Source organism: Falco punctatus (genome assembly GCF_963210335.1).
Source record: "Falco punctatus genome assembly, chromosome: 8".
In the NCBI taxonomy this organism is placed as follows: Eukaryota; Metazoa; Chordata; class Aves; order Falconiformes; family Falconidae; genus Falco; species Falco punctatus.
Genome location: NC_137588.1, coordinates 24917302 through 24945046, shown reverse-complemented (window position 1 = coordinate 24945046; position 27745 = coordinate 24917302). Strand labels below are relative to the sequence as shown.

General features: G+C 39.9%; 1 protein-coding gene across 4 annotated transcripts in view; it reads right to left on the bottom strand.

The window, feature by feature from the left end:
* The window catches only part of RBMS1 (RNA binding motif single stranded interacting protein 1), a 146396-nt gene that overhangs the window by 61344 nt on the left and 57307 nt on the right, over positions 1 to 27745 (bottom strand). For all 4 annotated transcript variants that reach the window (XM_080399170.1, XM_080399169.1, XM_080399171.1 and 1 more), the window contains exon 2: positions 4404 to 4579. In XM_080399170.1, coding sequence (XP_080255296.1) covers positions 4404 to 4579 — 176 coding nt within the window. The remainder of the gene's footprint in view (positions 1 to 4403; positions 4580 to 27745) is intronic.

Sequence of the window (27745 nt, the reverse complement as noted above, 5' to 3'; positions counted from 1 at the left end):
GGGGAGGCCTAAGTGAAGCTGTCCAGAGCAAAAAACAGATTTCAAAAATGTCGCATAGAATACAAGCAGCTTGATACAGGCAGCACGGTACGAGCAAACAGCCTGGAAGGGAGCACACCAAGGGGTGGGCTGGCATGATGATTTATGCCAAACTGAATGCAGAAGACCCTTGTTAAGCCTCAAAGCTTAAAATCTCACCCTGGGACTGGGGATTGTCAGGAGAATGAAGGGTCTGCTGCAGCTCCCTCATTTAATGACATAAATGGCACAAAAGGAGGCCTCTGAGGAAACTCAGTGTTACAGAGATGCCATTCTGCAGGCTAGCAAGTAAATCATAAGCAAGATGGTGGAAAGCACAGGGCTTTGGAACCATGTGGTGTGGGCATAAAGGTCATCCACAGTGAGCACCGTGCTTAGTGAGAGTCTGGAAAGCACCTAGAAAATGTGTCAAAGCAAGTTACAAACTCCTGGCTGAATCTCCTATGACCCAGTTGCCTAAGTTCCTAATCACCTAAGGAGTCTCAACAATTCCAGCGTGTAACTGGAATGAATTTAATCTTGCATCTTCAGATCTAGATACTAAATAGGCTACAAGAAATGACTGTCTAAGTCACCGAAGAAGAAATTACAATTAAAGCCTAAATAATTGTATTAAGAAATGCAACACAGCAGCTGATGGCGGCTATGATTCCATGAGTCTATGGCTGAGGCCACATTGCTGCAGCAACCCTTTGTAAAACCAGCTCTTCGTGGCAGAAGTTTGCTCAGTACAGCAGATCTCGTGCAATGGCACTATGTGGTTTGGGAAAATAAAGTGCACAGTGGAGTGAGGCAGCTTCTTGCAGGCTTCCCCAAACCATGCTCATCAGCTCCTTACTCTAATTTCTCCTTTCCTCTGCTCTTGTCCTTCTATTTAACTGATCGCTCCTGTCTAGCCTCCCACAGAAACGATAGTATCTGTGGGCCGTTGCATCGATTGCTTTGTCTACCCTTATGTATATGTATATGATTGAAAACTCTTATGGCCCAGACTGACTCATGTGGTACCCCCCCAACACCCCACGCTCTGGTTCCGAGCTGGCTGTTACAACATCCTTGCGACAAACATAATACCTACCTTATTCTTCGCCACACTTCTGCCTCTGGCACAACTGATGTGAAGAAATGTGTTTTCCCAATGCAGAACTGGAGTAGCAGGCTTGAGTTTGAATGAACTATTCAGAAACGTGGCAGCTTCACTTCCCACACAAAAGCCAGTAATACTGTCTGAAAATAGCTGTACGCCCAGGTAAACCTTCACAACAAAATTGTAATACGCTCTTTTCATCTGAGAAAAGAGGAGAAAGCTTCATCTAATAGAAAACTAGAAAGAACCAAGCAGATGAAGGTGGAGAGCAGATTTGTAGAGATGTGTACTGGCAAATTGTGCTCTTGCCAGGAAAGTACTTTTCCACAAAACTGGTGAACATTTGCTAACTGTATTCGTAAATACTGCACAGCTGTGCTACTACAGGAAAGCAAGCCCAATACTTCTATAATTTGATAAAAGGTTTCTCTAATGATTCACCAAAAATAATTACTCAAAATAAAAACATGGCCAAAATTAGCACCGTTAGCTGCCATGAGCAAGAACTAAAGCAAGTAAAAGTCACTGTATAAGCAGAGCCCCACACAAGAATTCTGTAGGTATCTTCTACCTTGCATTCTGAGGGATTATATTGAAAGCAGTATTTCTCTATAATAACCACCACTGAAAATAACTTTTCAGTACAGGGTATATGATACAAGTCCGTGATGATCAGAGGGAAAATCTGTGCAGATGGAATGTTTCTGACATTTGTAGTGGCAATGATATTTTTCAGCCATTATTTCCTCAACCCACAGGTGGTTTTGTGTCTTGTCTGACAACAGCCAGAAGATATAAAACAAAAGCCAGTGACCTTTTTCTGTACATCCACTGAAAACTGCTTCTTGCCAACTAGCAAGATCATTTCTGCTATATGAAGAGCTTCCTTTCTATCCATTCTTAGCATCAAGCACTCCTGCAGACACCCTCTTAGGATGGCAAGATCCACTCTGTACGGGGAAGAGGAGCTAAAATTACTCTAAAGCCTCCCAGTAAAATCTAAGGCATTCAGAAAGAGCTAATGAAAAAATTTCAGAGATCTGGAGTAAACAGCAGTCTCCTCATTGACTGCTATATGTCCAAGATCTTATTTTCCATTTATTTTGTATTGTATCTGCTTAAACTATGAACATGGCAGGTTCACTTTCAAGAATATCTGGCCCTCTGTGTCCTGGAAGTTTAGGCAGATTTATAGGAAGGAAACATTTTGCATCTGAAACTTTCCATGGTCTATAAAAGTGGACTACTGAGCTTCCGTGAAGAAGGAGAAAGTGTTGTTTCTATTTTACGGCACCATCGAGTTAGTTGCTAAGGGGCTATGCTGGCAGAGAAGCCTAAGGCTCTTAATAGATAACCCAGATTTCTGAAAGACATGTTCCAAGCCTAAAATTTCTGGACATCTCTCTTGGTTCCTCAGCAGAAATGGATAATTTTGAGACAGGGCTTCCTTTCCTCTCAAGTAAAACGTTTAGGAGAGAAATATCTCACAGGAAGAAATGCCACAACCTTCCAAGTCTGTAAATCCATGTCAGAATTTATTTAATAACTTCATGGCGTCAGTTCTTGCCTTTCCTCTATTTGCAAAATTTATGCTGTTCCAACTACAATTATATACTGAACAGCAACAACAGAAACAGAATCTTTGGCTACCTAAGAGGAAAAGGACCAGTAACAGCAAAGTATTTAACATATTTTTTCTAGGATGTTCACAGACCGATGACATTAAGACTGTGAAAACCAAAATGTCTTCAGAAAGAGATTAAGGAGCTATAGTAAATACTGCACAAATAGTAGTTACTGGGCGGCTCCAGTGCAAAACAGCCTCACAACTCTGTCCTAACATAACATGAGCGCGCAGCCAAAGTTTCTTCACAAGTTCAAAAGACAAAAATGGGAAGGAAAAATCCACTTCTGTAAAACATGTATTTGCAACTAAAACTCAAGTGACAAGGAGTCACTGTCACATGGGAAGCATATCAATCCAACTTTTCACAGACTGATAATCTGTTCTCCTTTCTGCGAAACACATGGATTTCATTTGCTGTTGGGAAAATGACCAAATGGATTATTTCTTCTCTTTAAAGACCCAAGAGCGAGTTGTTTTTATTTTAATACTAAGATGACTGATATGTGACTACTATGCTGAAAGTCCAAGTTTTGTTTAAAAAAGAAAAAAAAATACAAATTCTTCTCCATAAACCAGGTATCAGATTTTTTTCAGTATTAAAAAAAAAAGGCACCTCATATAAGCTGAGATCCAAGACTTACAGGGTTTCCTAGTCATTTTGGTAACTTAAGTTGTAATCCGGGGCATTTATTTTTGTATATTCCTAGTTACTTATCTGCTAAATTGAACACAGAATTACTATGAGAACCTTAGACAGTTGTAGTATATACAAATCTCAATGATTCTCCATTCATTCAAGAGAGATTTAGGTGTTTTCTTACAGGTAGTATTGAAAATTTAGCCAAGTACTTTTCATTTCAAAATAATGCAGAAAGTATACTATGAATTTTGGAAATACTAAGGATTTTAAAAATGCAATAAAACATTTAAGAAAGGTGATTTTAAACAGTGTATAGCCAACATAACTGCACAGTCTCTTGACATCTAACCCATATTTGAAAGTAACTAAAAGGCATATGCTGCTGTAAAAATTAATAAAACCAAAAACCCACACAAGCAAAAAATCTCATGTTAGCAGGAGGTTTTCAGGCAGTGTTGTTAAGGCAAGTCTACCTGGAACTCCAGTCGCTAAAGAGGATTCTTACACAGATAGACTATTTCTAATCATAAATAGAATAGTGCAGTAATAGACAGCCAACATAAATAAATCTGAAACTAGGATAAGTATGCATATGCACACTGATGCAGAAGAATTACTTGAGGAATTTGTATCAACAGATTATTTTAGTAATAAACAGAGGAGACACACTATTGCAGGTTCTTAATAGCAAGTTTCACATGCAGGTGTTCATTTTTATTTATCTTTGACTTCAACAACATCGGGCAGCAATATGGGTGATCACAGTTTTTACTAAAGCAATAGGTTGCTTCCGTTCACCACTATATTTCAACTTTCTTTGCTTCTCCAAAGAGCCAAACACATCCTTTTCCCTCTGATTGCCCAGGAAGTTGAAACTTGCCATTGTACTACAACACGAGGATTTTTATCAATCTGTTTTTCTTCCCTCATAATCCAAACACTCATTTTCTATACCTACTGTAATCTTATAAGGTATGACATTATAATTTTTATTTGAACATAATACTTACGGTTGGCATAATTTTACCAGGTCCTGATCAGTGGTGTTTGGAGGCAGTGCTCTGATGTAAAGGTTTGTTTTACTTAATTGATCCCATCCTGAGTTGCTGCTGCTACTGCTGTTGTTATTACTGCTGGTGGTACTGGGACTAGGAGGAGCCATCGGGTGGGCTGGTACAATGGACTGCTGCAAAGGAAAAAGCACATCAGAGTGAGCTACAGATAGCAATCGCTGCATGCGCATTAGCTCAGCCTACAGTAGCCTGTTTACTATTTGGAGTGTTGTGTTAAATCTGTCCATAATTATTCCTGGATTTGAAAGACACCTGCTTTCATAGCACATTTGGGATAGGATTCACAGGCACGTTCTAATATACCCAACCACCACGTGAAGCATGCTCAGTGCATGCCACAGGTTCAAATTATATACAACCGCTGCTGAATGTTACTCACAGGATTTTATCACTCTTCATTGTGGCATTTGATGTGAAAATGAAATGTACCCCTAGGTTCCAGCAGGTATAAACTAAGTTTACATCACTACAACTATTTCAGATGTCATAAATGATCTATTGTGGCTGACACGAAGACTATGCTATTTCCTTAATCTATCCAGAAATACAAAAATAATTAAAGCCTCTTTTGTATCTCTTCTGGCTTTTAGTACTTCACACAATACTGCTATTGATTTTTTAAGATAGAGAGGGAGCAGAGACAGCTTAAGGACCAGACTTCAAATTAACTGCGTGCCTTGGCAGAACTTTCACACTGCCACTGATCTCTCTATTTGTGGATTATTTCCAGAATGTCAAGAAAATGATTCTATATAATGGGGGGAAAAAAAAAATCAAGTTTCAAAAGGAGATAAGCACACAAGCTTACCTAGTCCTCAAGGTATTTAATAGTATTGTTTTTAAAACCAGACCCTAATGGCACATAAAAACGTCCTTGAGAAAATCTGCAGTACAGCGGTCTCAATCACTTGCATTAACACCAGTATGGCAGGACACTGTACAGAATGTATTATGAACAGGTCTGTGGTGTTGTAAGAGAGGAACACTTTAATGAATATACTAGAGAAGTAAAGTTGCCAGTGAAGTCTTGTGACTACAAGGTTTTCACTGACAAAGAACTGGCTGCACGCTGCCCCTTTCCTGCAAAAGCCTGAGCCTCCACGGCCTGAGAAGCTCATAGCGAAGAACCACCCTGTGAACTGGAGGAAAGGCACAGCAGGAGGGGAGGGAGGGAGGAGGAAAAAAGTGGAATATGAAGTGAGATGTCAGTGCAGAGTCGCTTGTTCCCGCCCCGGTGCCACCCTCTTCTTTGGACTAGTACAAAGAGTTGTGCAGCCACAGCCTGAACCAAAAAAATTATCTCCCCCGATCTGGTTCACCACATGTGGTTTTGTGCTTCGCAAAAAGCTCCGGCTGTCACAGGGCAGGGAACAGGAGCGTGTAGGCAGAGAGGAGGGGATTACAGTCTGCCTTGGTTTAAAGCATCCATGAAACTACAGCCTTAGTACACAAGAAAAGTGAAACGATTCTGGAGATAACCTTGGGAAATTAGAATGAAATTGTGAATGGGAGGAAAGTACAAAGGCACACTTTACATCAGATACTTCACAATACCTATGTGGGTTTTTTCTGTTTCCCTAGGAAGGTTTTGAAATCTTCTAATCTCACATATTGCAAAGTGTATTATGCAGCAATAATAGCCTGGAACAGCAATCTGCAACACTCGCTACAAAGTCAACATCTATATGTAGAAATGTTGCCTAATTTAACTGAACTGAAAATTACCAAAAAGAAATAAATATATTCCTGATGATTTAACATTTCCAAACTAAGTATCAGTATTTCATTGTCATAAGGTTGGAGGATTTTGTTTGTTTGTTTGTTTTCAAATAAAGATTTTTAGAAACATCAAATCCCTTCCAAAAGATTTATACTTGGAGCTGAAGCACTGATCTAGAATTTCTTCCACACACGTTTTAAAATGGGAAAAATAGTAAACCCTCCCTCCAAGTTTGTAATGGAAACATTGATGGATTTTAACTATAGCAGCGTAAGTCAGGCTGTCAGACCATCCTGCTTCCAGTAATGCCAAGCAATTATTTTTAGGGTTACAAGCAACGCAGAATGACAAAGCAACTAGTTTCAATACATTTTCATAAACAACTGAACAAACTTAGTCTGGCATGGTGCTATTCCTCTCTTCAAAAAACCTTCAGCAGAGTCCTCAAAATGCACACGGTGATCAAACAAACAACTGCTCACTTCCAGGTTTCAAAACGCGCCCTCCCCTTGTACATGCATGTAAGCTGCCATGAAAGTCAACATACACATATCAGTCTTCATCTTAACCAGTGTTTACCATTGGAGACTAAGAGCCTCTTTCTTACCTTTCAATATTTTTGGCTTGGTTTTGCTTTTACTTCTTACAGTGTTTTTCCCTTAAAATCTTTCTGTTATGAAGAACTGGGGTTTTGTAAAATCTTGTCACCAGCTGGCCAAAGGAAAATGTGTGTGTGTGTGTGTGTGTAAAGACAGCAGGAATCCTAACTCTGTCTTCCTGTAAAACATAAACACTCCATTTAAGAAATTTAAGCTTTTATTTAAATATGAAGACGCTACAGTGCTAGTGGTCACATCTAATTATGATGGGAACGTAAATGTGATTAGTTGCCTTCAGACAACTACAGTTGTTTACAGACAACCTTTTCCATTGCTTCCACAGAAATGTATACCCTGACCGGCCTTAAAGGCTTTACAAAACACAGATACTGGGCGTATTGCAACTTTCAAACTCTGCAACCCAATGAGACACAGATAACCATTAAAGGGCCAGGGACATCTTAAAGCCATACAACTAACACATTTTTTACATTAAAAATTTTTAAATCTGAATCACTCTTTCTGCTCTGTTTGTCATCGATGACTACTTGTAAAAACTAAATTGTAAAAGTCCCCGTTTTGTTCAAAGGGGCTTTTCTTTTCCATTGGCTGCAACAGGCTTGTCGGCAGTGCAGAGCCCCACTGCTGTAGCTGTGCTGGCAGAGCCTCTACACCGGCAGCCTGCGCCAAGAGAAGAGTTTTTCTGTTGGCGTAGTTGCATCACCTCCCCAAACGACATAAGCTAAGCTAATAAAAGTTCTCTTCTGCTGGCACAGCTGCATCCATGCCTGGACTTTTGCCAATATATCCATGTCAGTGAGGATGTATGACTTTTTTCCACACCCCTGGCTGATACAGTGCTCGCTGGCAAGACATTCTGCAGTGGACACCTGGCCAAAGTTTGGGGTTGTTTGTTTAGAAACAGCTTTCACAAACTTTAAAATCTGAAATCAATTTTGAAAAGTTTTGTTTTACGAACTGTAGTCTCTGCTGCAAATTCGTATCAAAAGCTGTTCTTAATATTTTATCCTATGGACTTCACAACAGTTCGCAATAATGTAACATACATAAAAACACATTAATTTTTCTTTTTAATCATTGCATTTTAAATTAAAACACTGAATGCTAGTAGAAGATGAATGAATCTAAGTAACAGCCCATTATTTTTTATGACAATATTCCTGGTCACAAGAAACATCATTATCACACTGGTTTGCAGTTTCCTCCTTAGTCTTCACTCCCAAAGGTAATTAGCGATTGTTCTTCCTCCACAGCAGTTTCCTTCCTGTCATCTTCAGCAAACATCTAAGCAAGAAAGGCCAGTGACAGAATAACCATCCCATATGCTGTATGATCACCCCATCCCATTTTGGAGCCAGCTGTGAGGAGCTCCCAACAGCCTTGCCTGATCCCAGAGGGACCTTCCCTCCAGCCCTGCACAGCCTGACCACAGCAGTGGGAAAACCACGGGTACTTGTTACAAAAAGGAAAAGCTTAGTGACAGAACAGTGCCCATGGAGTGCCCTAAACCAAGGAAAAGTGCCTGCCTGTGTTTTCTTCTCAATATAAAACCCAACTGGGAATAATCACAAGTATTGAAAAACAACTGGAGAATATACTCATCGTTATATGAACCATTCCTGTCATTCTTATAAACCACTTTATGCTTAAGGATGAGAAATGAGTCAGAGCAGGATTTTGCCTGCCAAGGAGAAGAATCTCTTCACTGTCAACAGGAAAAAAAAACCACACAAAAAAACATCCACCCAAAACAAACCAGAAGAGCTCTGATAAATCCTGTTGACCTGGGAGTTGAGAGATACTGATCCTTGCTGCCTTCAGACTACAAAAGTCCAAGGAAACTCCAACAGATCATTCGGATAACAACTGTCCCAACTCAGAGTATTATTACATTAGCAATCCATTTAAGTCTCTAACTCTGTGTTATAAAAGCACATCTATGAAGTTATACTACACACTAGTGTTTAATTATGAGCTTCTTCGCTCAGCTAAAAGTCCTGATGGTAAAAGTACCATGACTTTTAACAACAGAATTAGTTCTCACACATCTACTCTAAATTCAAACCATAAATTACAGCATACATTAACTATCTGATTTAGCCTGAACTGCTACTTGGATCACCTCATAGTTTCAAAATCTTGTCACTAGTGTTTGCCTAGCTTTGTTCAGGTGATCAAGCTCCAAGTACCTGCTTACCCTGCCTGACTTTGCCTAACCTCCCCAATTTCACTAAACAGCATTTTGAAACACCTCCAGTAACTGGCATTGATAGAAGAATTACCGCAAGTTTTTATAGTTGTGTGCAACATTGATAAAAAGTATTAAGTTACACGAATCTGGAAAATTTCTGGATTAAATTGGGGGTTGATTTTTTTACTTATCAATCTACTTAACACAGAGATTTACCTGTGCAATGAAAGAGAGGGCTCAGCAAAATAGAAGCTGCCACATCTAGTGAAGCAAGACGCTGCCAGTTAGTGCACAACTTAGGAAACAGGAGGCTGTTTGGAATAAAATCACATCCCAAACAGTAAGAACTCCAAAGTCCTTATGTTTAACAGAAAGGACTGTCACCTTCCTTTAGATAAAGAAGCATTAAACCCTGATCATCCAGTCTAAGCCTGCAAATTGACAGCTGTAGTGGAGATGCCATTTTGAGCGTCCTGCCCTGTCCTATTTCACAGTTTCCATCACCATGTCTGAAATGTTATGGCAAGCAAAACCGAACTTCTGGAGCCCTCCCCAAGTCCAGTTCTCAGTGGCCACAAGTCAAGCAGTAGAAAGAACTCCTGCCATAGGGTAGGTTCTCTGACTGTTGTTTTTCATTCTGTTGGCACTTGTCAGAGGAGGATTCAGCAAGTCAGCTCTGTCTAATCATTTCCAGGATGATACCAGTATAAAGTGTAGAGAGCACCTCAGAAGCTGGATCCTCCAGACTCCTGTTGAAAATCTCCTCAGGAAGAAAAAGCCCTGAGACCTGCCCCTTCCTTCTTCTTTAAACCACTGACCTTCTCTTTGCACGGGTGAAGAAGACTGTCTAACAGTGACACCACAAGAGCCAACAGAACTATTCCAGCAAGGGCTGTTTTACTGCACAAGGCTGAGACCATGGATATTGTGTCTCATGATCATACAGAGCTATTTGCACACCCAGGATCCAAGCCTATTACATCTTCCTTTAGATGGCGAAGATGGCGGTGTTGGTGCTCCAGCCACATGGAGCAGAAACAACTAGGTGCTGGGAAGAGGCAGGACCCCGTGGGTGGAGGCTGGCATCAAGCAGAGACTCTCCCTGTTACAAAATACCACAAGACAGCCCAGGAACACCTGGAGATCCAGCCGTGGGTTTCCCCAAAAACCTCTCTAAACCTTCCACACCTTGGCATGACAGAACTATGCCCAAAATACTACAGCTGGCATCACAACAATGATGGACTGCAATAAACAGGTTGAAAATCAAGTACTAAAAAAATAACCTCCCAAACCAAAAACACACCGCACTGAACAGGGGACAGGGGGGTGGAAGCCCCTCAGCTTAAATTTTATTCCTTAACTCATAATTTTTAAGAGGAGCTTTGCAAGATCAAAACAGACAGTTATGCCCTTTTTCTTGCCTGTATGTTATAGCCAAGTCCTACTAAAACTATTTTTCTACACACAGATGACAGTCTTCTTCATACTAAAAGGAAATAAAAAGAAACAAATATATAGATATCATGTATCTATGAAAGTGAAGAAGAATGTTATTTTCACTTTGACTTAATATTGTCTTTCTTCTCAAATCCATTGTGTTATAACCAATTTGAAACATCTTGCCAATAAGAACAAGAAACATTTCCAGCAAAATCCGGGAAAGCAGTCAATACACCTTTTTTTCTGAGCCATTTAAGAAGCCCTTCCTTGAAATACAGAAATGCAGGAATGAGTAAGTGCTTTTCTCAGCTTCCTTTTAAAAAGATCTTCATGGAGAGTGGCTCTATGGCTCTATCAGCAATAAAACAAGACAAAAACTATCATAAACCCTTAGTCACAGCTCAGATACTCCTAATAATTTCACCCCTAGATTATTCTGATCATAACCCAAGCTCTCTCCCCACTGACAAGCTATTTTGCTTCCTTTTCCACAGGATGGTGAGAGGACAAACCATCCTGCACAGTAACACAGCAGGACTAAACTTGTTCTCACCAGAAAGCAACAACTACTAACAACAAAAGTACTGAAGTACATCATGCCAGGTTGTCACAAAATACCACATTCCTATATTTTTACAGGAGATAGAACCGATATTATTTAAATTATACATATCAAAACTTAATGCAACAGCTATCCCTGCTAGTAATGAAACAAAGCTCCAAATCTATGTAATCCCATTTTATGAAAACACTTGAAAAAGTGGGAGCATAATCCTGGCCACCTTGAAATATATGACAAGCTCCATGCTGATGCGACCAGTTTTTTTCAACAAGAATGGGAGGTTTTTTTCATTATTATAATAATTATTACTGAAAAATAAAGTCTCTAACTTGGAGACAGCAGGAGAGCTTTCAACAACAGAGCAAGCAATGGATGCAGGAAGCTCCTCCTGGTTCAGGTAGCTCTTCTAAAATCTCAGTGATAATGAAAAAGCTTCAAAGTTCCCAGGAGCTCACCTACTCCATGACTTTATCCCCTGTCAGGGATTTTTAAGTGCTCCATGGACTGACTCTCCTAGTCCAGAGACTGATAAAAGGTGCTGGATACATGAAACCAGCCACACCATGGCACAGAAGGTATCACAAAGGCAAGAGACAGGAGTGCCCAACTGGGCTGCTCCTTTGCAAATGCTATGATATGTTCTCCCCTCTACTTGCTCATCATGAATCACAGCATCCCTTTTCCCTCAGTTATGTACCTGGATTCCCTGGACAATTCTCTGAAACAATACATTGGTACTATGCCCTAGGCATGACAGAATTACAGGCACATCGAAAGCAAAATATTGGAGTTTTAGTTTCTGAAATCTGACCAGGCTGCAGCAATCCAACAGCTAGTCTACGTCAAAGGAATATAAAAAGAAAGTTAAGACACCGAAGTACCTGAAGAAAGAGAGCTTGGTACTAACATCTACCAGACATCTCCAAGACAAAAAAGCATGTACGTGTTTTTGTGGTTAGCCCTTCATTGAGCAATAGGCACTAAAGAATTCACTGCCAGCTTCCTTCTTGACTCTAGTAAATACGCAAACCTATTTCCTTCAGTGAAACCAGCCAAGCTCAGGATTCCAGAGAGAAAATGGTACTGAGTCTCGAGACTGTTAAAATTTTTTGTTCCAGTCTGAGGATTCCAATTACAATTTGAAGAAGACACATCCATTTTCACAAAGACTAAACTCACATACTCATGAGTTCATGCAAAGCCTCTGAAAGGTAGCAAGTCCAACACATGACACTGAATACAAATAATAAAAATAATTCCTCCCTTGCATTACACATCTGTTGGTACATGTTAATAGCAGAGTATGAAGTTTTACAAAGTTCTCCACAACAGGAAACATCCAAGGGATCACTGGTAGGACAAATGCTTTAACTGAAACAGCAATTAACTTAGAAACTCCTGTGTCATGCAGTAGACGACACCAGACCAGGCATGGCCACATCAGAGCTGGCAAGTCGCGTATAGCTCACAAGCACTTCAGTGTCAGCTCAGAAGACAGTACTTACAGACTCTAAGTCAAAAATTACTCAGTAAGCTTTTCATGTCTCGGGTTGTGTGACAGGAGAGGGATCGCACTGTCATAGCTAGCAGGGAAGTCCTACATAGCGACACGGGCCATATTTGCAGCGGCGTCCATGAAATGCCAGCAATTAGCACATGCAAGGTTTCCTAGAGCAGTGAAGGCAGCAGCTATGAGAGGAAAAGTGCAGAAACGTAGCGTTTGCATATGCCTCTTGGACAGGTGACCGTTACAGTACTCACAGCGTTAAGAGGTTCAGCGTTCCCTAAACTAGAAGGTCATAGTGGTCCCTTCTCACTGTATACAGGACTCTGCTTAAGCATTCAGTAAACAGGAAACCCCTACTCACTACCACTATTTAAAAAATCAGGTGTCAGCCCAAAACAGATGGTGGGGAGGGAATCAAAGAAAAGAACAAGTGTTCAGGCAATTGTTCTACTTCATGAAAGCTGTTGAATTCCCAGGACATGAAAAAAAACACCAGCCAAACTGCAGCTGGCACATACAGAACTCCCATTAATAGTTTCAATTCTCTGTCAGCCGTAAAATGTCTGGCAATTTTTAATTTATTTTCATTTTTAAAAGGGAAAGAGGAAAACACAGGGAATTTCACAGCAGTCAGCCCAACTTCAATTTGTAGAAATATTCTGGAACAGATTATGGAACAACCAGTTTATGAGAATCTAGAAGACAAAACCAAATGACAAAAACAAAAGCAGACTGAACAGGTCAGTCAAAAACATCAAAACAATCTGATTTTCTTCGCTGCAAGTGCAACCAGCTTAGTGGATAAGGCAGAAGCTGTAAAATCTAGAGATCTTCACCGAAGACTTCTGACACCATCCCACGTGATATTTTCATCAGCAAAATAAGGAAATATTGCCCAGATCAGCAGTTTCCTTTCTAAGGCTCTCTGTAGCAGAAGCAGAGGTGTGGACTGGAGTGGAACACAAGCTAATAAACTCATTAGCTTCTCAGTGTGTAGTGTCCTGGGAGGGGAGGAAGCACAGCAAAAGGCATACTGAAAGGCATCATCGACCCTATCACTTTCTCCTCCTCTCCAGTCCTCAAATTCATGATGCTTCTGAAAATTTTTGGGTTTTAACCACCACTTAACAAGTGAAGTTGCCCTAAACAAGACTGAAGATCAGAAGGTGCATACCTTGAAGTATAAAATAGTGCTCTGATTAGAATAATACGATGTCCCTATAATTGTAAAAAATTTTAAAAAAGAAAAATTAAAAACAGTCAGTCAGCTCCCATAATAAAAAAATGCAATTGTTTTTTCTTCTTCATTGAATCCAGAAACAAGGCTACTGAGATCTGAAAATAAATATGTATTATCTTCTTACTGCATTTATAGTGTAATGGGAAGAACTAACATACCAAAAGCAGCACCACCAGGTGGGATTTGGATGTAAGGAAAATGAGACCTGGATTTATCCTGGGTATTTTTTACTGCCTTGCAGGAATATAAGAGACAGCAGGTAACCATTTCTTTAAATGAATCCTGTAAAACTAAGCTCTGGCAGTGAGGGTGTCCTGCATCACACAAGGCAGTTACTCCTGTTCATAGGACAGACTCTTCGCAGATCTCCAGCTCAGCTGCTATTTTGGTCACATTTTTTGTCATTACCTGTTGTGAACTTTTACCTCCAGTGCCAGCAAATGGGGTCACAGGCAATATTCAATGTGATCAAAAACTTACTGTTTTCAAGTACTTCTATTTATGATATGTTAAAATGCACAATTTTAAGGCTGTAGGCAATTATGGTTTTAATTTCATAAAGTAGTAAATATGCAACATTCATGAGGCCATCCTCTTTTCTTAACAATTAAGAATGTCATCCATGATTGTTTTTTCGTGGTTAGTCCAGCTAAGCCTATATATCTCAAAGCTGCTGTTGACTCCAAGTACCACGTTAAAAAGTAGCACAGGTACAGACATGTAGATACTCTCCTTGGCTTATTCAGAGAACTGCTTAAATATATGTATTACAAAGACTAGCAGTAGGGGGGGGGGGGGGGGGGGGGGGGGGGGGAAGAAAAAAGTTTGGCCAACCCTTAGTTCTTTAAAATAATAGAGAAGGAAATATTTTTTCTCAAAAGTTAAAAACTCTGAAGTTTCTGAAGTATTATTTACTGTCCTTCCGTATTGTATTAGACTTAAAATTTCTGATAAGCTTTTGCAAGTATTGCCTCTTAAAAAGTGTCACAGGTTTCACGTAGCCCATAGCAGAATTCTGTGGGGTTTTATTTCAGCTTTCTTTAAAATTATTTTTATTTTTTGTTATTATTTTCCAAACTCTTGGTTGTTCCCCCCAAAATTACAATTTCATCATCCTGCTCATCTGGCTATCCTATCCACCCTCCCTCCACTGACAGCAATTATAGGATAGAAACAGCACTGCATTGAAGATGCATGTCAAAAGAAGCATCTGCTTTTTTGGCAAACTCCGTACTGTTGGTGGCACTGGAATTATTGCTATACTGTTTGTCACAGGGTTAGACCACAGATGGCTCTTTTGGCTGACATGGGATCCGCTATGTCATTTTCTGTTTATTCAAGTTAAAAAATAAATTGAAGAACTTGTGCCCGACCATGTACGAGGGATTCGGTTCCTATCAAAATCCCTTTGTCTACAATTGATGGTTCCTTATGGGCGGTATACGACACCCTGCCCAGCAGCAGCATTGTCACTGTGCATCCCTCTGCTCTATTTTAAAGAAGAGAACACACGTTCTTTTCAGCAAGGCTGCCTTTCTGTTATGCCAGTATTTAATAGGTAGCCCCGCGCAGTACACCCCAGCCTGTTCCTGCTTCTCCTGCTGCATTCTCTGACAATATAGATGGGACAGTGCAGGCAGCTGGCTCACACCTTTTCTTCTGCGTTCCCAAATCTTAATCGTTCTCTGACAGACTACACCCACTTCACTGCAGCCAGCATCTCCAGCTGGAGGAAAGGTGGCATGTCAGAAAAAAAAACTGTAGAAAAAGAACCCAGTTTTGTGAGACTTCAACATCAAGACTGAATCCAGATGACCCCATGAAAAGGCTCTTTTGAGTTGCACAATTTGTGCTTTGAAGTAGAGATCAGTTTAGATATGTTATCCTTCCTACTCAGTTTGCAAATCTTTTTCCTTTTCTAGTTGTCTAATGCATTTCTGTGTCTCCAGGCCTAACTAATGTAGAGGTATCGGCAAAGAAGAAGCCAGTGTAGATACCCTGCACAAGTACAACACAAAGTTATTCTAACACTAATACCAAGAAGGTCCAATTCTGTTGCTCAGCAGCTTGTTATGTGCCTATGCTAAGTTACAGTTAAACCAACTTCAGTGAGAATGGTAGCGTCTTACATCACTTTCCATGGGAATGAATGACTCGTCCAGGGGCTGGACAACGGGAAAACATACTCGGAGCATCACGGCCTTTCCTAGTTACTCCACTGCAAGTATTTCCATAGTCCTTTATAGTATTTGCCGCAGAAGAGAGGTCAGCATGATCTGTGCTGAGCTGGAAGTTCCTTTCACCTTCTTGTTACCCATTTCTGAAATTTCAGAAAGTGCCCTTATGATCCTTACATTCTGCAATAGATCCAATTCATTATAATCAACGCTCATTAGAGGAAATACACAATATTGCTGGTAAAGTATTAAAATTAGTCTCAAATATAACTAGGAGAGCACAGACCTAATTTGAGAAACACTATTAGTGCAGATTAAATACTTTAGGATTTATACCCCACTGCTGTCACATAAAAGGGAAGTATGAGACACTTTTACAATTATTTCAGCACAGGTTTAAGTAACTATCAACTAAATTTCAACAGAAATGGAACTAAGAGTTTGCGCTAAGTTTGTCATGGTATTTGACATTCAAAGAGTCCACATTGCTGTAACTGGGGTATGTATACACACACACACACACACATATAGTGTGACACTGAACTTGCAATTCTTTATGGCAGGGTGACCACACCCTCATAAATGCAAAAACACCAAACTAAACAAAGGCAGCCCTGTAGTATTAAATTAGCAATGTAGCCATTTTTAGAATGGGGTGAGATCAGTAGCAACTTTTAAAATCGTCGGACTCATGATCTAAGGAGTAGTTGGTTTTCTGCACTTGCACACATCAGCCTAGTTCCACTCTCACCCAGTGGTTCTGCATTCATATGCACAAACTGGAAATCTGTCCAAGAGTTTTATACATCTCAATATTGCATAGAACTGGCAGACCAGAAGACACAAATGTCAAATGTTGGCAAAACTTTTCAACGCAGGGCTTTTCTATAGAGTACCAGGGAGCAAACTCTGCTTGGTTTGCACGCTGCAACAGGTATGCCAATTTTGTTTGGATTTTAACAGGACTGTGTATAGCATGTACGAGACTGCAAATGAAATTCCCAAAGCCTTCTAAATTACTCTCAAGACTTACATGGCTTCTTAAAATAAAACACAGGAGCTGAAATCTCATTAGAAGAGAACTAGTCTTGAACTTCACTGCTTTTAACACATTTGCCTTTCGCATAATTTCCCATTCGGGAGGGGACTGTTGCAAACCCCATGCAAACTTCAGTGCAGGCACCTGGCTGCTCTGCCCGCAGCGTGGGTGTGACATGGCAGTAGCACTTACCAAAGACTTTCATTAACGCAACTATATCAGTGCAGTTACATGCATGCTAACAACTCCAGGACGGACAAGCTGTTAGTTGTATTCTCATGGAAGGTGATGAATACCGCAATGTTTTAAGTATGCTTTATACCCAGCAAAAGTGATTGAAAGGAAGAGCTAAGGACAACTGTTCCTAAATGCTGGGGGGCAGCGGACACCAAGCAACTTCTGACATTTCTCACAGATGATCTTGCACTGCTCCACAGCCATACCAACAGCCAGCACATTGAACCTTTTTGGCCAAATGTTCACTACAGCATATTCAGCATAAGCAGCATAAAAGATCCATTTTCTACAGATGTATGACACAACACAGTTACACACAGGATACCCTCTGCTCTTCAGGAAAAAAAAAAAAAAAAAAAAAAGAGCAGTCTGTCATGCCCAGAACGATCTTCACAACTTCCTCCTACGTAGCACATGGAGGTTTACCCATGCACAGGCACCACAGAACAAATAACAATCAGTTTAGCATGATGAAAGCACCTATGTTAACTCCTGGGACAGACAGAAACAAGAACTGCTCATCTGGCTGATGAATGGTTCAGACAGTTACCAAACAAGAGTTACTCTGCGGCTGCTGTTACTACAGAAAATGCTGCTAAGACTGTACAGACAACTTCAGATGGCCCCACCCCATCAGGAAACACCAGCAGCAGAAAATGTAGCTTGACAACCAGCAAGAAACTATGAATGTTTCTCTGATTTGTTATCACCATCCTGCCCCTTTGCCCATAACAAGGGGTATGTGTGTGTGTGTGTGTGTGTACACACATAAAGCAGTTATAGCTACATTCTTTTAGATGTGTGTATCATACGGACTACAGGTTGGTTGAACTTTGAGGACTAAGACAGTATGATGCACTTTCTACTTTTCCCTTCCACAAGCTTTTATGACCTGCTTTCTTGAAACTACGTGCTATGAAGAGTACAAGGAAAATGTTGACATTTAGACAATTTCTCCTGGAAAAGACAGGGAAGTATCAATTTTTGTCTCTAGATGTCTCCAAATTCCTAACCTGCAACTGTAGCTTGGTTTAGCTTCCTAGAAGTTAAAGGGAAGCATTTTCTTCTCACATTTCCAGTCAGTACACTTCTTGCATCTCACAATACTGAGCGATTACGCCCTCCCACACCTTTTTCCTCTCTCCAGATAGGCAATTTTTATGCACATGAGTAGAAAAAGAGCACGTACCTTGTTTCTTTAAGGCTAGTTTCAGATGTAACATTAATATGCATACGACTTGTTTGATTACCAGCATACTTAATGCAGAGATCGCTTTTCCAGCACCGTTTGAGGAAACGGGGACTAGGATACTCCAGAACACAATGCTTAGTATAGTACAAATAGTATTCAATCCCATTCAACTTGGATCAACCAGCGCTTGTTAGCATTTGCTCAGCATCAGTCTCAACAGATCCAGGCTGTTTCTAGCAAAACTGTTCCGTTGTTATTTGATGAAAGCCAGCTTGGGCAGCACGTCTACCTCTATAGCCCAGAGAAGTTGACTTCGTATGTCTATTTAAAGCACGGAGTTGCTGAGCACCAATTCGAGACAATCTGTGAGGGAACTCTTTTAATTTTAAGCCATAACAAATAGAAGCATGAGACATTCAAAAGTAGTAGTTAGGGAATTTATCCAATTAGTAAATCTAATCCTCTTTATGCAAAGTTATTAAAAATGTTAGTGTATTCCTAAATGTAAGTGATCAAGGGTGCACAGATGAGAAGGAGTCCTTTCATATGTTAAGGCAAATCACCACAATTCTGCGAACACAACAAATCTGGAGACTTGATGAAACATGGCAAGGAGTTTGCTAAAATCAGCATAGCAAAATCCAGCACATGAGCCTGCTTTTATAAATAGTAGTTTGCTTCTCTATAAATAAGGAATCCAGTACTCCTTCAGTAGGATGAAATTCTCAAAGCTGTAGGCGAGATTAAAACCGAAGATTCATCCATAAAAACTAGGGCAAGATTTCCAATGGTAGGTAACTACTGGTGGAGCTCCCCAGTAGGTGTCTAGTGACACATTAGGGATGTCTGTACTGACCTTTGATGGTCTGAATGTGGCATTGGGTCAACAAAGAACCGCACAGAAAGCTGAAATCTTTCAAATGTTACTGATAAGGTGTTTTAGCATGGAAAGTCAACTCCCGATAAAGTGTGAAGTAGAAACTGCACTTTCGGAGAGATCTAGGATGTGCAGATAGGGAAAAGGAAAAGGGCGGTGTAAGGAAGTCAGAGAGCTTTAACACTGGTTGTCATAGCTGCTGGTCCGATAAGCTGACTTTGGTGCACAACCAAACAAAGAACAAAGATGACTTTGCTGGCCCTGTTGGCAGCTCGGCTTTCCAGCCAACTTTTCCCTCGGTTGGGAGAAGGCTGAAGTGCAATAGAGGCAATTGCTGGTGCTGTGTATCTCAGCTCAATCAGCTCTGCAATCTGGATTGCCCCAGAGCCACCAGTATGAAAAGCAGAAGGTACAGGAACAAGGGAGAAGCGTGACTGATGTCAGGCTAAGGACAACTGTGGACCCACAAACTGAGATGGCAGTTCAAGGAATAGCTTGAGCTGGCACTACTGCCAAAAGCCTAAGCCTTGCCCCCATAACTGTTCTCTCCCTTTCCAGGGGTGTCCCCCTCTCTAACAAAAAAAAAAAACACCACACAAAAACCAAAAAAACCCAAAATATCAAACAAAGACACCGAGAAAAAAACAACACACAAAGAAAAAGGAAGTTCAGACTGCTGCTTTTACCGGCGGTGCTGACTCATGAAAATGGTAACAAAACAGCATTAGGCTGCCAAACAATCAAGAATTTAACCAACTTTGGGTTTTCACACACAAACTAAGACAACTTCAGCAAATACATGTGGTACACAGTCTGTAACTAAGCCTCACATGGTAGGGCAACAAGCAGCATGCAGAAACCTGTCTGCTAAAACTTCAGTGAAATTCTGTGTACATGCCACATGCAGCAATGCTGCTCTGGCCTTAGGGTCAGATTTTCCTTAGAATCTTATCTGAAACAAACCTGAGCCAGTCTTTTCTCATTCTTTAAAGGATGATGTTTTGGTAGATGCTTATCACTTATTAGATCCAACACTCTGGCTGTTGAAAACATTCTATTTTCTCTTTACAAATAACAATCTTTTCCAAAATCCTTGTCCAGGCACTTCCAAAAAAACCATATGTACTTACATCTGTTTTATTTATAATTTCCTGGTTTTATTGACATTTGTAATTTGTATTGCAGTAATGCAAACAGAAGAGCTATTCTAACTCATTTCCATAGTACTCATCAGTTTCCCTCGCATTTTGCCTTCTAATTTGAAACTTCACTCTCAGTTTGAACCAAGAGATAACCATTATTTTTTTTGGTAAAGTACAGTTTTAACTCATGCAGCTAGTTGTTAACTAAGAGATTTTTAATTCTGATAGAAAAGCGGTTTTAAGTGGTTAAGAATATAATTCAGATGTCTGAAATTCAAACAACACTATATGACTTATTCTAAAATTCAAATGTTGGTGGCTTCACGGTGCATGATAATTGATTCCTTTACATTCAGAAACTTAGTTCTGAAGTTGTTACAGGTGTTTAGCAACAGTATGATGAGCAAATGTAGGATGCTGTTCCTAGGTGCATCTTAAAAGTTAAAAGCAGCAACACTCCAAATAGCTGCTGGGGTAAATGTCTGACTACACCATGAATCATTTTCATAGACACTATAGAGCATTGTTAATTCTGAAATGAAAAAATACAAGAATCAGATTAACACCTAGGAAAGCTTCCAGATATACTGCTAATACAACACTTCAAATATACGAGGAATTAAACTGCCAAGATGAACTGGTCCTGGCAGCGCAGTATAGTCTAACTCAGACGTACAAACAATTATAGCTAAAAACCGCAGAACTGATACAAGTAGTGCTTGCAGCAGTCACCAACGTATGTAGAAGCCCGTGCAGTCAGGAGGCCATGCATCAGCACAGCTGGCACATTGCTGCAGTGTGAGAAAGCCTCCATCTCTGGAAAGGGAAGGGACAGTTCCCTTGAACCATGTGTGGTGCTGGAGATGAACACCACATCAAACACTAGTCAGGAATAAACCAGTTCATTTGGGCACAGAGTCCAGCTCATCCACAGCTTTATTAGCCACCTTCTTGTCCTTGGTACAAGGATTCAGCTAAGGAATCATACCTCTGAATACATCAGAAAGTTATAGATAAAGGAAAACACTTTTGACAAGTACACTTAGAATTGATAATTAAAACACCACAGTGAAAAGGAATCTGCCCAGCTAATGGCTAACACTTTAAGATTAATTAACCACTGGCCCCTCCTTATTGTAGAACTACAGTCACAAGCAACTGCTTTCAGGTTTGCCCTACACTGTGGGCCATTTCAAGGAATTATATTTTTAATAAAAACATTCAGCTCCACTTTTCTTAGCAATCCTACCTTTGCAGCTTATCAATCTATGCAACCGTTGGATGTTTAATGCTAATAGTCTTGTAAATCATCATTAATTTGCTACAACACAGTAAACTGAAGTTGAAAGACCATGCATTGCAATTCCTAAAAGAATAAACCAAATATGTGAATGTATGCAATTTAATTGGATTGCAAAAAATAAAATGGGACAACAGAATATTGGAATAAGGACTTCCCAGAAAAGAAAAAACACAGGGAGTTAATTTAGTAGGAAAGAGAAGGCCACAAGACCACTAAAGCTATCAAGATAAAAACTCTGCAAAACCTAGTCCATGGCACTTAAGGGAGTTATTCCTGTCCCGAGTAATATTTTAATGGTTGAATTCTGCCTTTCTGCACACTAAACTTCCACTTAGAAATACAGACAACTACCGCTAGGAAGAAAAAAACATCTCCTTTCTAAAACTAGAGTTCTAGATAGTTTTACCAGTCCAGTTTCTTGACAAAATGAACTCTGCCATTGGTATTAATCTGGAAATATAAATAATAGTATTCATGTGAACATTCCCATAGACTGTAAAGTAACTACTCACACAGTAAATGGCAGGCAGAATTTGAACACAAAGTTTATAATTTTGAATAGTCTGCTCTATGCTAAGCTTTAGAAAACAGACTTAAACATAAATCTCTAGAAGTGCATAAAGATATTTAAGAAATTTAGTTCTAATTGCTGTAATGTCTGACCCACTTCTGGATGTTAGTACATTTCTGTACAAAATCTACAGGAGGTAGGAAACAACTATTAATAAGTATCTTTTGAAGAGCCAAACCTAAACAATTTACCTAAGATTATCCAAAATATCACTGACAGGACAATTTTAACTTTATGTCACAATCTTAATCCCTGTACTGTCCTTGTATAAACTTTATAGGTGTGGCTGATCTGGGACTTTTATTGTCACCCAAGACAGTGACTCAACACAGAACTTATTTCAGGGGGCGAAGAAGGTGAAGGTAGAAGCCAGCTTTGCGGATTCAGTAATTTTGAAAGAGAGTCAGCAGAGAAGCCTCACTCCAAAAAAGGTCTTTCGAAAGAAAGATAAAAGATGCAGATAAACTAGATCTTTCATTCCATCATCTTATATACTGGAATACAAACCCATACATTAATAATACTAAAACAATCAATGCTTCACTTGCAACTGCAAACAGAAAGCCCAAAATCATCAGGAGCTTCAGAGCAGGGAACTCCCAGCAACTCTTCAGAATATGTAAAGAAGAGCTGCATGAAAAGCCGAAGTGCCTTTTCTAGCCTAAGCCAGTCTTCAGCAATTCATGACATCCCAGAGGCCATGATGGTCCATACCTAACAGATCTAAGAACACTATGAATGCGGGCAATCTGGCAAAGTCTGCTTCAAAAATTCACCTGATTTTGTCAATACAGCAATTAAAATATCAACATAACACTGAAACAATGAACCATTTCCTTAATTTCCATCTTTCATTAACCTCCATTGGATATTGGAATATTGTAACAGGGAATGTAGGCAGCTCCTAGGCACTTCAGACAACCAAAAAGCCACTGCATTCTTCCATCGGCGCCACAGTGTGCCCTAAATTTCACTAGCACCTTCAACCAACTGAAATTCTACATAGTGAATTACATCTTCATATTCTTCACCATAAAAGTTACTCAAACTTTCCAACACGTTGTATAGCTCCTCAGCACTGCAGGATACTGCCAGTTTTCTCCTTTCAAAAATTGCCCCGAATTCTGGAATATTTACATGTATATATGTGCACTGGAAGCACTGCTGCCCTACGACAATAAAGGAACAGTCATCATTTATCTTTTTAAACTAAATACTGCAGAAACGCTTTTTTAAAAATCCAGGTTTGATAAGTGTTTCTCATAAGTAGCATCCAGAGCGCTCTCTCCTGGAATGCTGAAGAAAAGCCAAAAACTGTCCCCTTTTCAAAGGTTAGTAGCTAAGCAGTAGTATTTAATAACCCACTCAAATGTTCTTCCCAAATTACACAGAAGTATTTTTTAATAAGCACAAGTACTGTCATAGTGAGGATCACATAAGCCAAGTAGATTGGATGGAATAATATTAAAGCAATTTAAATACCATTTGATTTTGCTGCATGTCAGTCCAATACCAAACCTAGGAAACAACAACTATCCATCTCAGGTTTCTCACTGGGGAAATTCAAAAGTCTTCTGGTTCTCTGTCTCAATAAGCGCTTATTCATATCAGTAGTCTCACCACAGGCAGTGGCACCATCGAGTATGTAAATATGCACTGGCATAAACAAGAGTCTCACAATTCAGAGCCACATTTTTAGAACTCTTCTTGAACTCATCTGGAAGACAGACCGCTGAACACTTCAAAGGATCCTGTCCTGCTGGTGGTTGCTTTCCTACTGGACAGAAATCTGTGGAACTGTGTGCCCAGCTCTGCCCCAGCCCAGGTTCATCAGGTGTGGGTGCTGCCTTCCCAGGCTCGCAGGAGGTACGTCCTGGCCAGACAATGTGTTTACAGATGCGTGGCACACCCCCTCCCACAGCACAGCCACGGCAGCCCAGGTTAGCACCAATTTGTACTGTACGCTACTTTGACACTACATACTTCAAAGCTTTGCATGTCATAATAGGTTATTTTAAACCTTAGCTAAGTGAATAGCTAAGCTAAGCCAGAACAAACACGTGCACTACGGTGCAGCAATACAAATGGTTCAAAATGGGCCACCATGGCCATCTTCAAAGATGGGCACACAACCTGCCGCAGCTAGAATAACAGAGTCTTCACACTCCAATAGCAGCCCAGAGAAAATTCTCTTACACAACTGTTTAAAGCATTATGAGCAAATTATACGTATAGGTAGAAGAGAAAGAGGAGCACAAGAGTTGAGATTCATCCATCATAGCGTAAAATTTCCTTTGCAATACACCAGCCATCTCTTCAGTGCTTAGCTGAAGAGCACTCCAAAGCCTGGACAGGCAGCATTGCACCTGGTGATGCCCAAGAGACATTACTATTTCCAAAGCAGGAAAAAAACAATTATATGGTCTGGCGAAAGGCAGCTGAGCGAAAGAGGCATCACTGGCTTTAAAAAAAAAAATTAAAAAAGCCCTCTACCCTTTAGCCTCCAAATAGGTTAAGTATAAGAGGATATATGAAGCCTTCCATCAGCACCTCTTCTCTGAACACAACCTGAGGCAACAGGGTTGTACAATAACCACAGTCTCCCTGAGAAGGCTGGAGGTTGTCTGCTACAGGGCTGCATACAAGGTAAAGGAAACTTTCAGGTCCTGTACTACTATTTTGGGTTTTTTTCATTCCTCATTTTTCAGAATTTTATTTTGTTGTTTCTGGATTTGTAAACAAGGATCTACATTTGATTTTACCCTTGCCTGCCTGGTATTTTGAGTGATTTCAGATTGTTGCTGTAGCACAAGCACAACCTGATGATGTTCCTGTGAGTCAGACAAACCCTAAAACAGGATTCTGAATCACCTGAATCACCTTGGAGGAGTCAAGCATCTACGAACATTGCTTCAGATTGTCAAAGATAACTGGATACTCCTCCACTAAGCCGCAGCAGCCTTCCTGGGAGCTGGTAACACCTCAGGCATGAAAGAGGTGCCATGCAGTGACTAACAATCCTCAGAAAAGCTCCCCATAATGCTCACCCAGACTCACACCTGAATCCTAGACTTCACTCCCCAAGCACACTAAAAATGGTAGTGCCACACATGTATCTCGCATATCCTAAAGGACTGAATTCTAACATTGTTACACTGTAGTACCCAGATGACAGAATATATGAGCTGTAGTTAACCTACAGAGTCATGTTTCCACTTTTTTGAAGCAAAGAACCATATGGTAGAGGAGATTCACATATAAAAGAACCAAAAACAATAGAAGGCAAGCAAAGAAATAAATCCCCTTTCTCATCTGAGTGGAGAAACAGAAAAAACACTTAGAATAAGGTGTGAAAGTGCCATTGTCAATAAGAGGCACTGTCAAGTAACAGAATCAACAATGAAATAAAAAGTTACGCATATTTAGTTGCTGTAAAGAAGCATTTCGTTTCACAAACAGGTAAAGGTCAGGCTAGACTAAGTCCGATGCTCACCTTGCCCTGCTGTTTCTGCTGTTCTTCACCCCAGGAAAACGAAGCCCAAGTGAGGCTCCCCAGAACAATGCATTATTTGTTTCCACTGCAACCTCACAAAGTTCTACAGTTCTACCAACCAAGTAAAATCAAAACACTCACTCTATTTGACACATCATTTTTCTAAAGCAGAATACTTTAAACAAATAAGACACACGCCAGTGATTTCCTAAACTATTATGGTTAAGCATACAACACCGCTTTTATGAGAACACACGAACAAAAAGGTACTGTTATGTATTATACTATTATATATTTGTACATATCTGTAATTATCAGCTTTTATTTTGCAACAGATCATAGAGCTGATATATCTTAATACTAGATCATAAATTCAGAAAAAGACGTTTTTGAAGTGTTGTAACCATATTTGTTTTGAAGCGTTATAAGCTCTTTTTTCTATTTGCTACATATTTTTAAGCTAGTGCAACTTAGTGTATGGGTGAGGCCTTAAAACTGGTATAAAGTTTTATTGTTATAAATCAATTTACTTAAACTGTAACAAATGTTACTAAATTCAAACGGCTATAAATAAACTTAACTGAAACTGACACAAGCCTATTTCATCTTCAATCTGTTTAAAGCAGTCCCTCACCAGCATTCAACTACTTCAACTGCAGTTTAAAACTACTTTGTGTGTCAACACACACATGCAGCTACACTGCTTTAACTGCAGTCTCTTAGGATAACAGAGCTAAACCTGGGCTAATCACAGCCACCAGCTCCTACAGCACATGATTTTGTTGTTGTGTGTACGTTGCTGGGTTAGGAGGTTTGTGCCTATCTAACCCGTGGTTCCCCCTCACGTTTCTCCTCTGTAACTCATCCCTTCCCTTTCCTGTTGCATCAGGAAACTGCAAATACAGTGGCTTCTGCAGGGCTGTTCTAATTACCACAGTACACTGCAGTTCTGAAACATATGCCAAATAACTAACAACTACTTCAACAAGACTTCTGAGATCATTTAAACATGGTTCTGTTGGCTTTCTAGAAAACTTGCGACAAACATGCCTCATCCAAGACCAAAACACCTCCATGCACCCCTTCAATACGACTACGGCTTCATAAGCTTTCACAGTGTCCCTTAAATAAGCTGTTTTAAAAATAATCTGATGTAGGAACAGAGAAAAACGTTCATAAAGAAGCCGGAAACAGAGCCATGAGGCTTATAAAAAGTTCCTATTCTCCACTGACTTCTTTTGTTATACACAGCCTCACGCAACAAGCAAAGATAAACTTTAATGAAGACTTCAGGGATGAAAAAAAATAAAATGCAGACTAAAACAGCTATCATGTCAAGCACCCATTATTTTTATTTACTTGGTTGCAGCACTGTGCGGATGTTTTAGGAGCCATCTCAAGCTCGCAGGAAAGGATTTTCCCCTCCCTTCCTTCCTTCCCCTCTCCTCCCTGCCAGTAATCCTAGTTTAAAGGACCTAACCCCTCTGAAATGCGTCAACTCAAGCAAAATTTTTTAATAGTTGAAAGTTTCAGGGGAGGAAAAAAAAAAAAAAAAAAAAAAGAACCCAAAACAAAACAGCAGATGTTCAAGACACAGACTTCTATTTTCCCTTCCATGTGAAGCTTAATGACAAAGATAGATACTTTAAACAATAACACTTCCAAAGAGATGAAAATATATTGTTCACCCTGTTAGAAATACTAAACAAAAACTTTAAATTGCTAAATACAGATAAGACAATCATATCTCTTTTTATAATCTATAACATCATGCCTGACAAGATAAGATGCTTCCTTTTCTTTTATTCACTTCTGGTGTTACAAGTATAGAAATTCACTGACTGAGCAGTTCTGCTCCCTTGAGAATAAAGCAGAACTTCACAAACAGTCTTACAGATGCACTTAAAAATTTAAAATAGCTGGTACTTAATGTAGAGCTGATTCTTGTTAAACCCAGGTACGCTC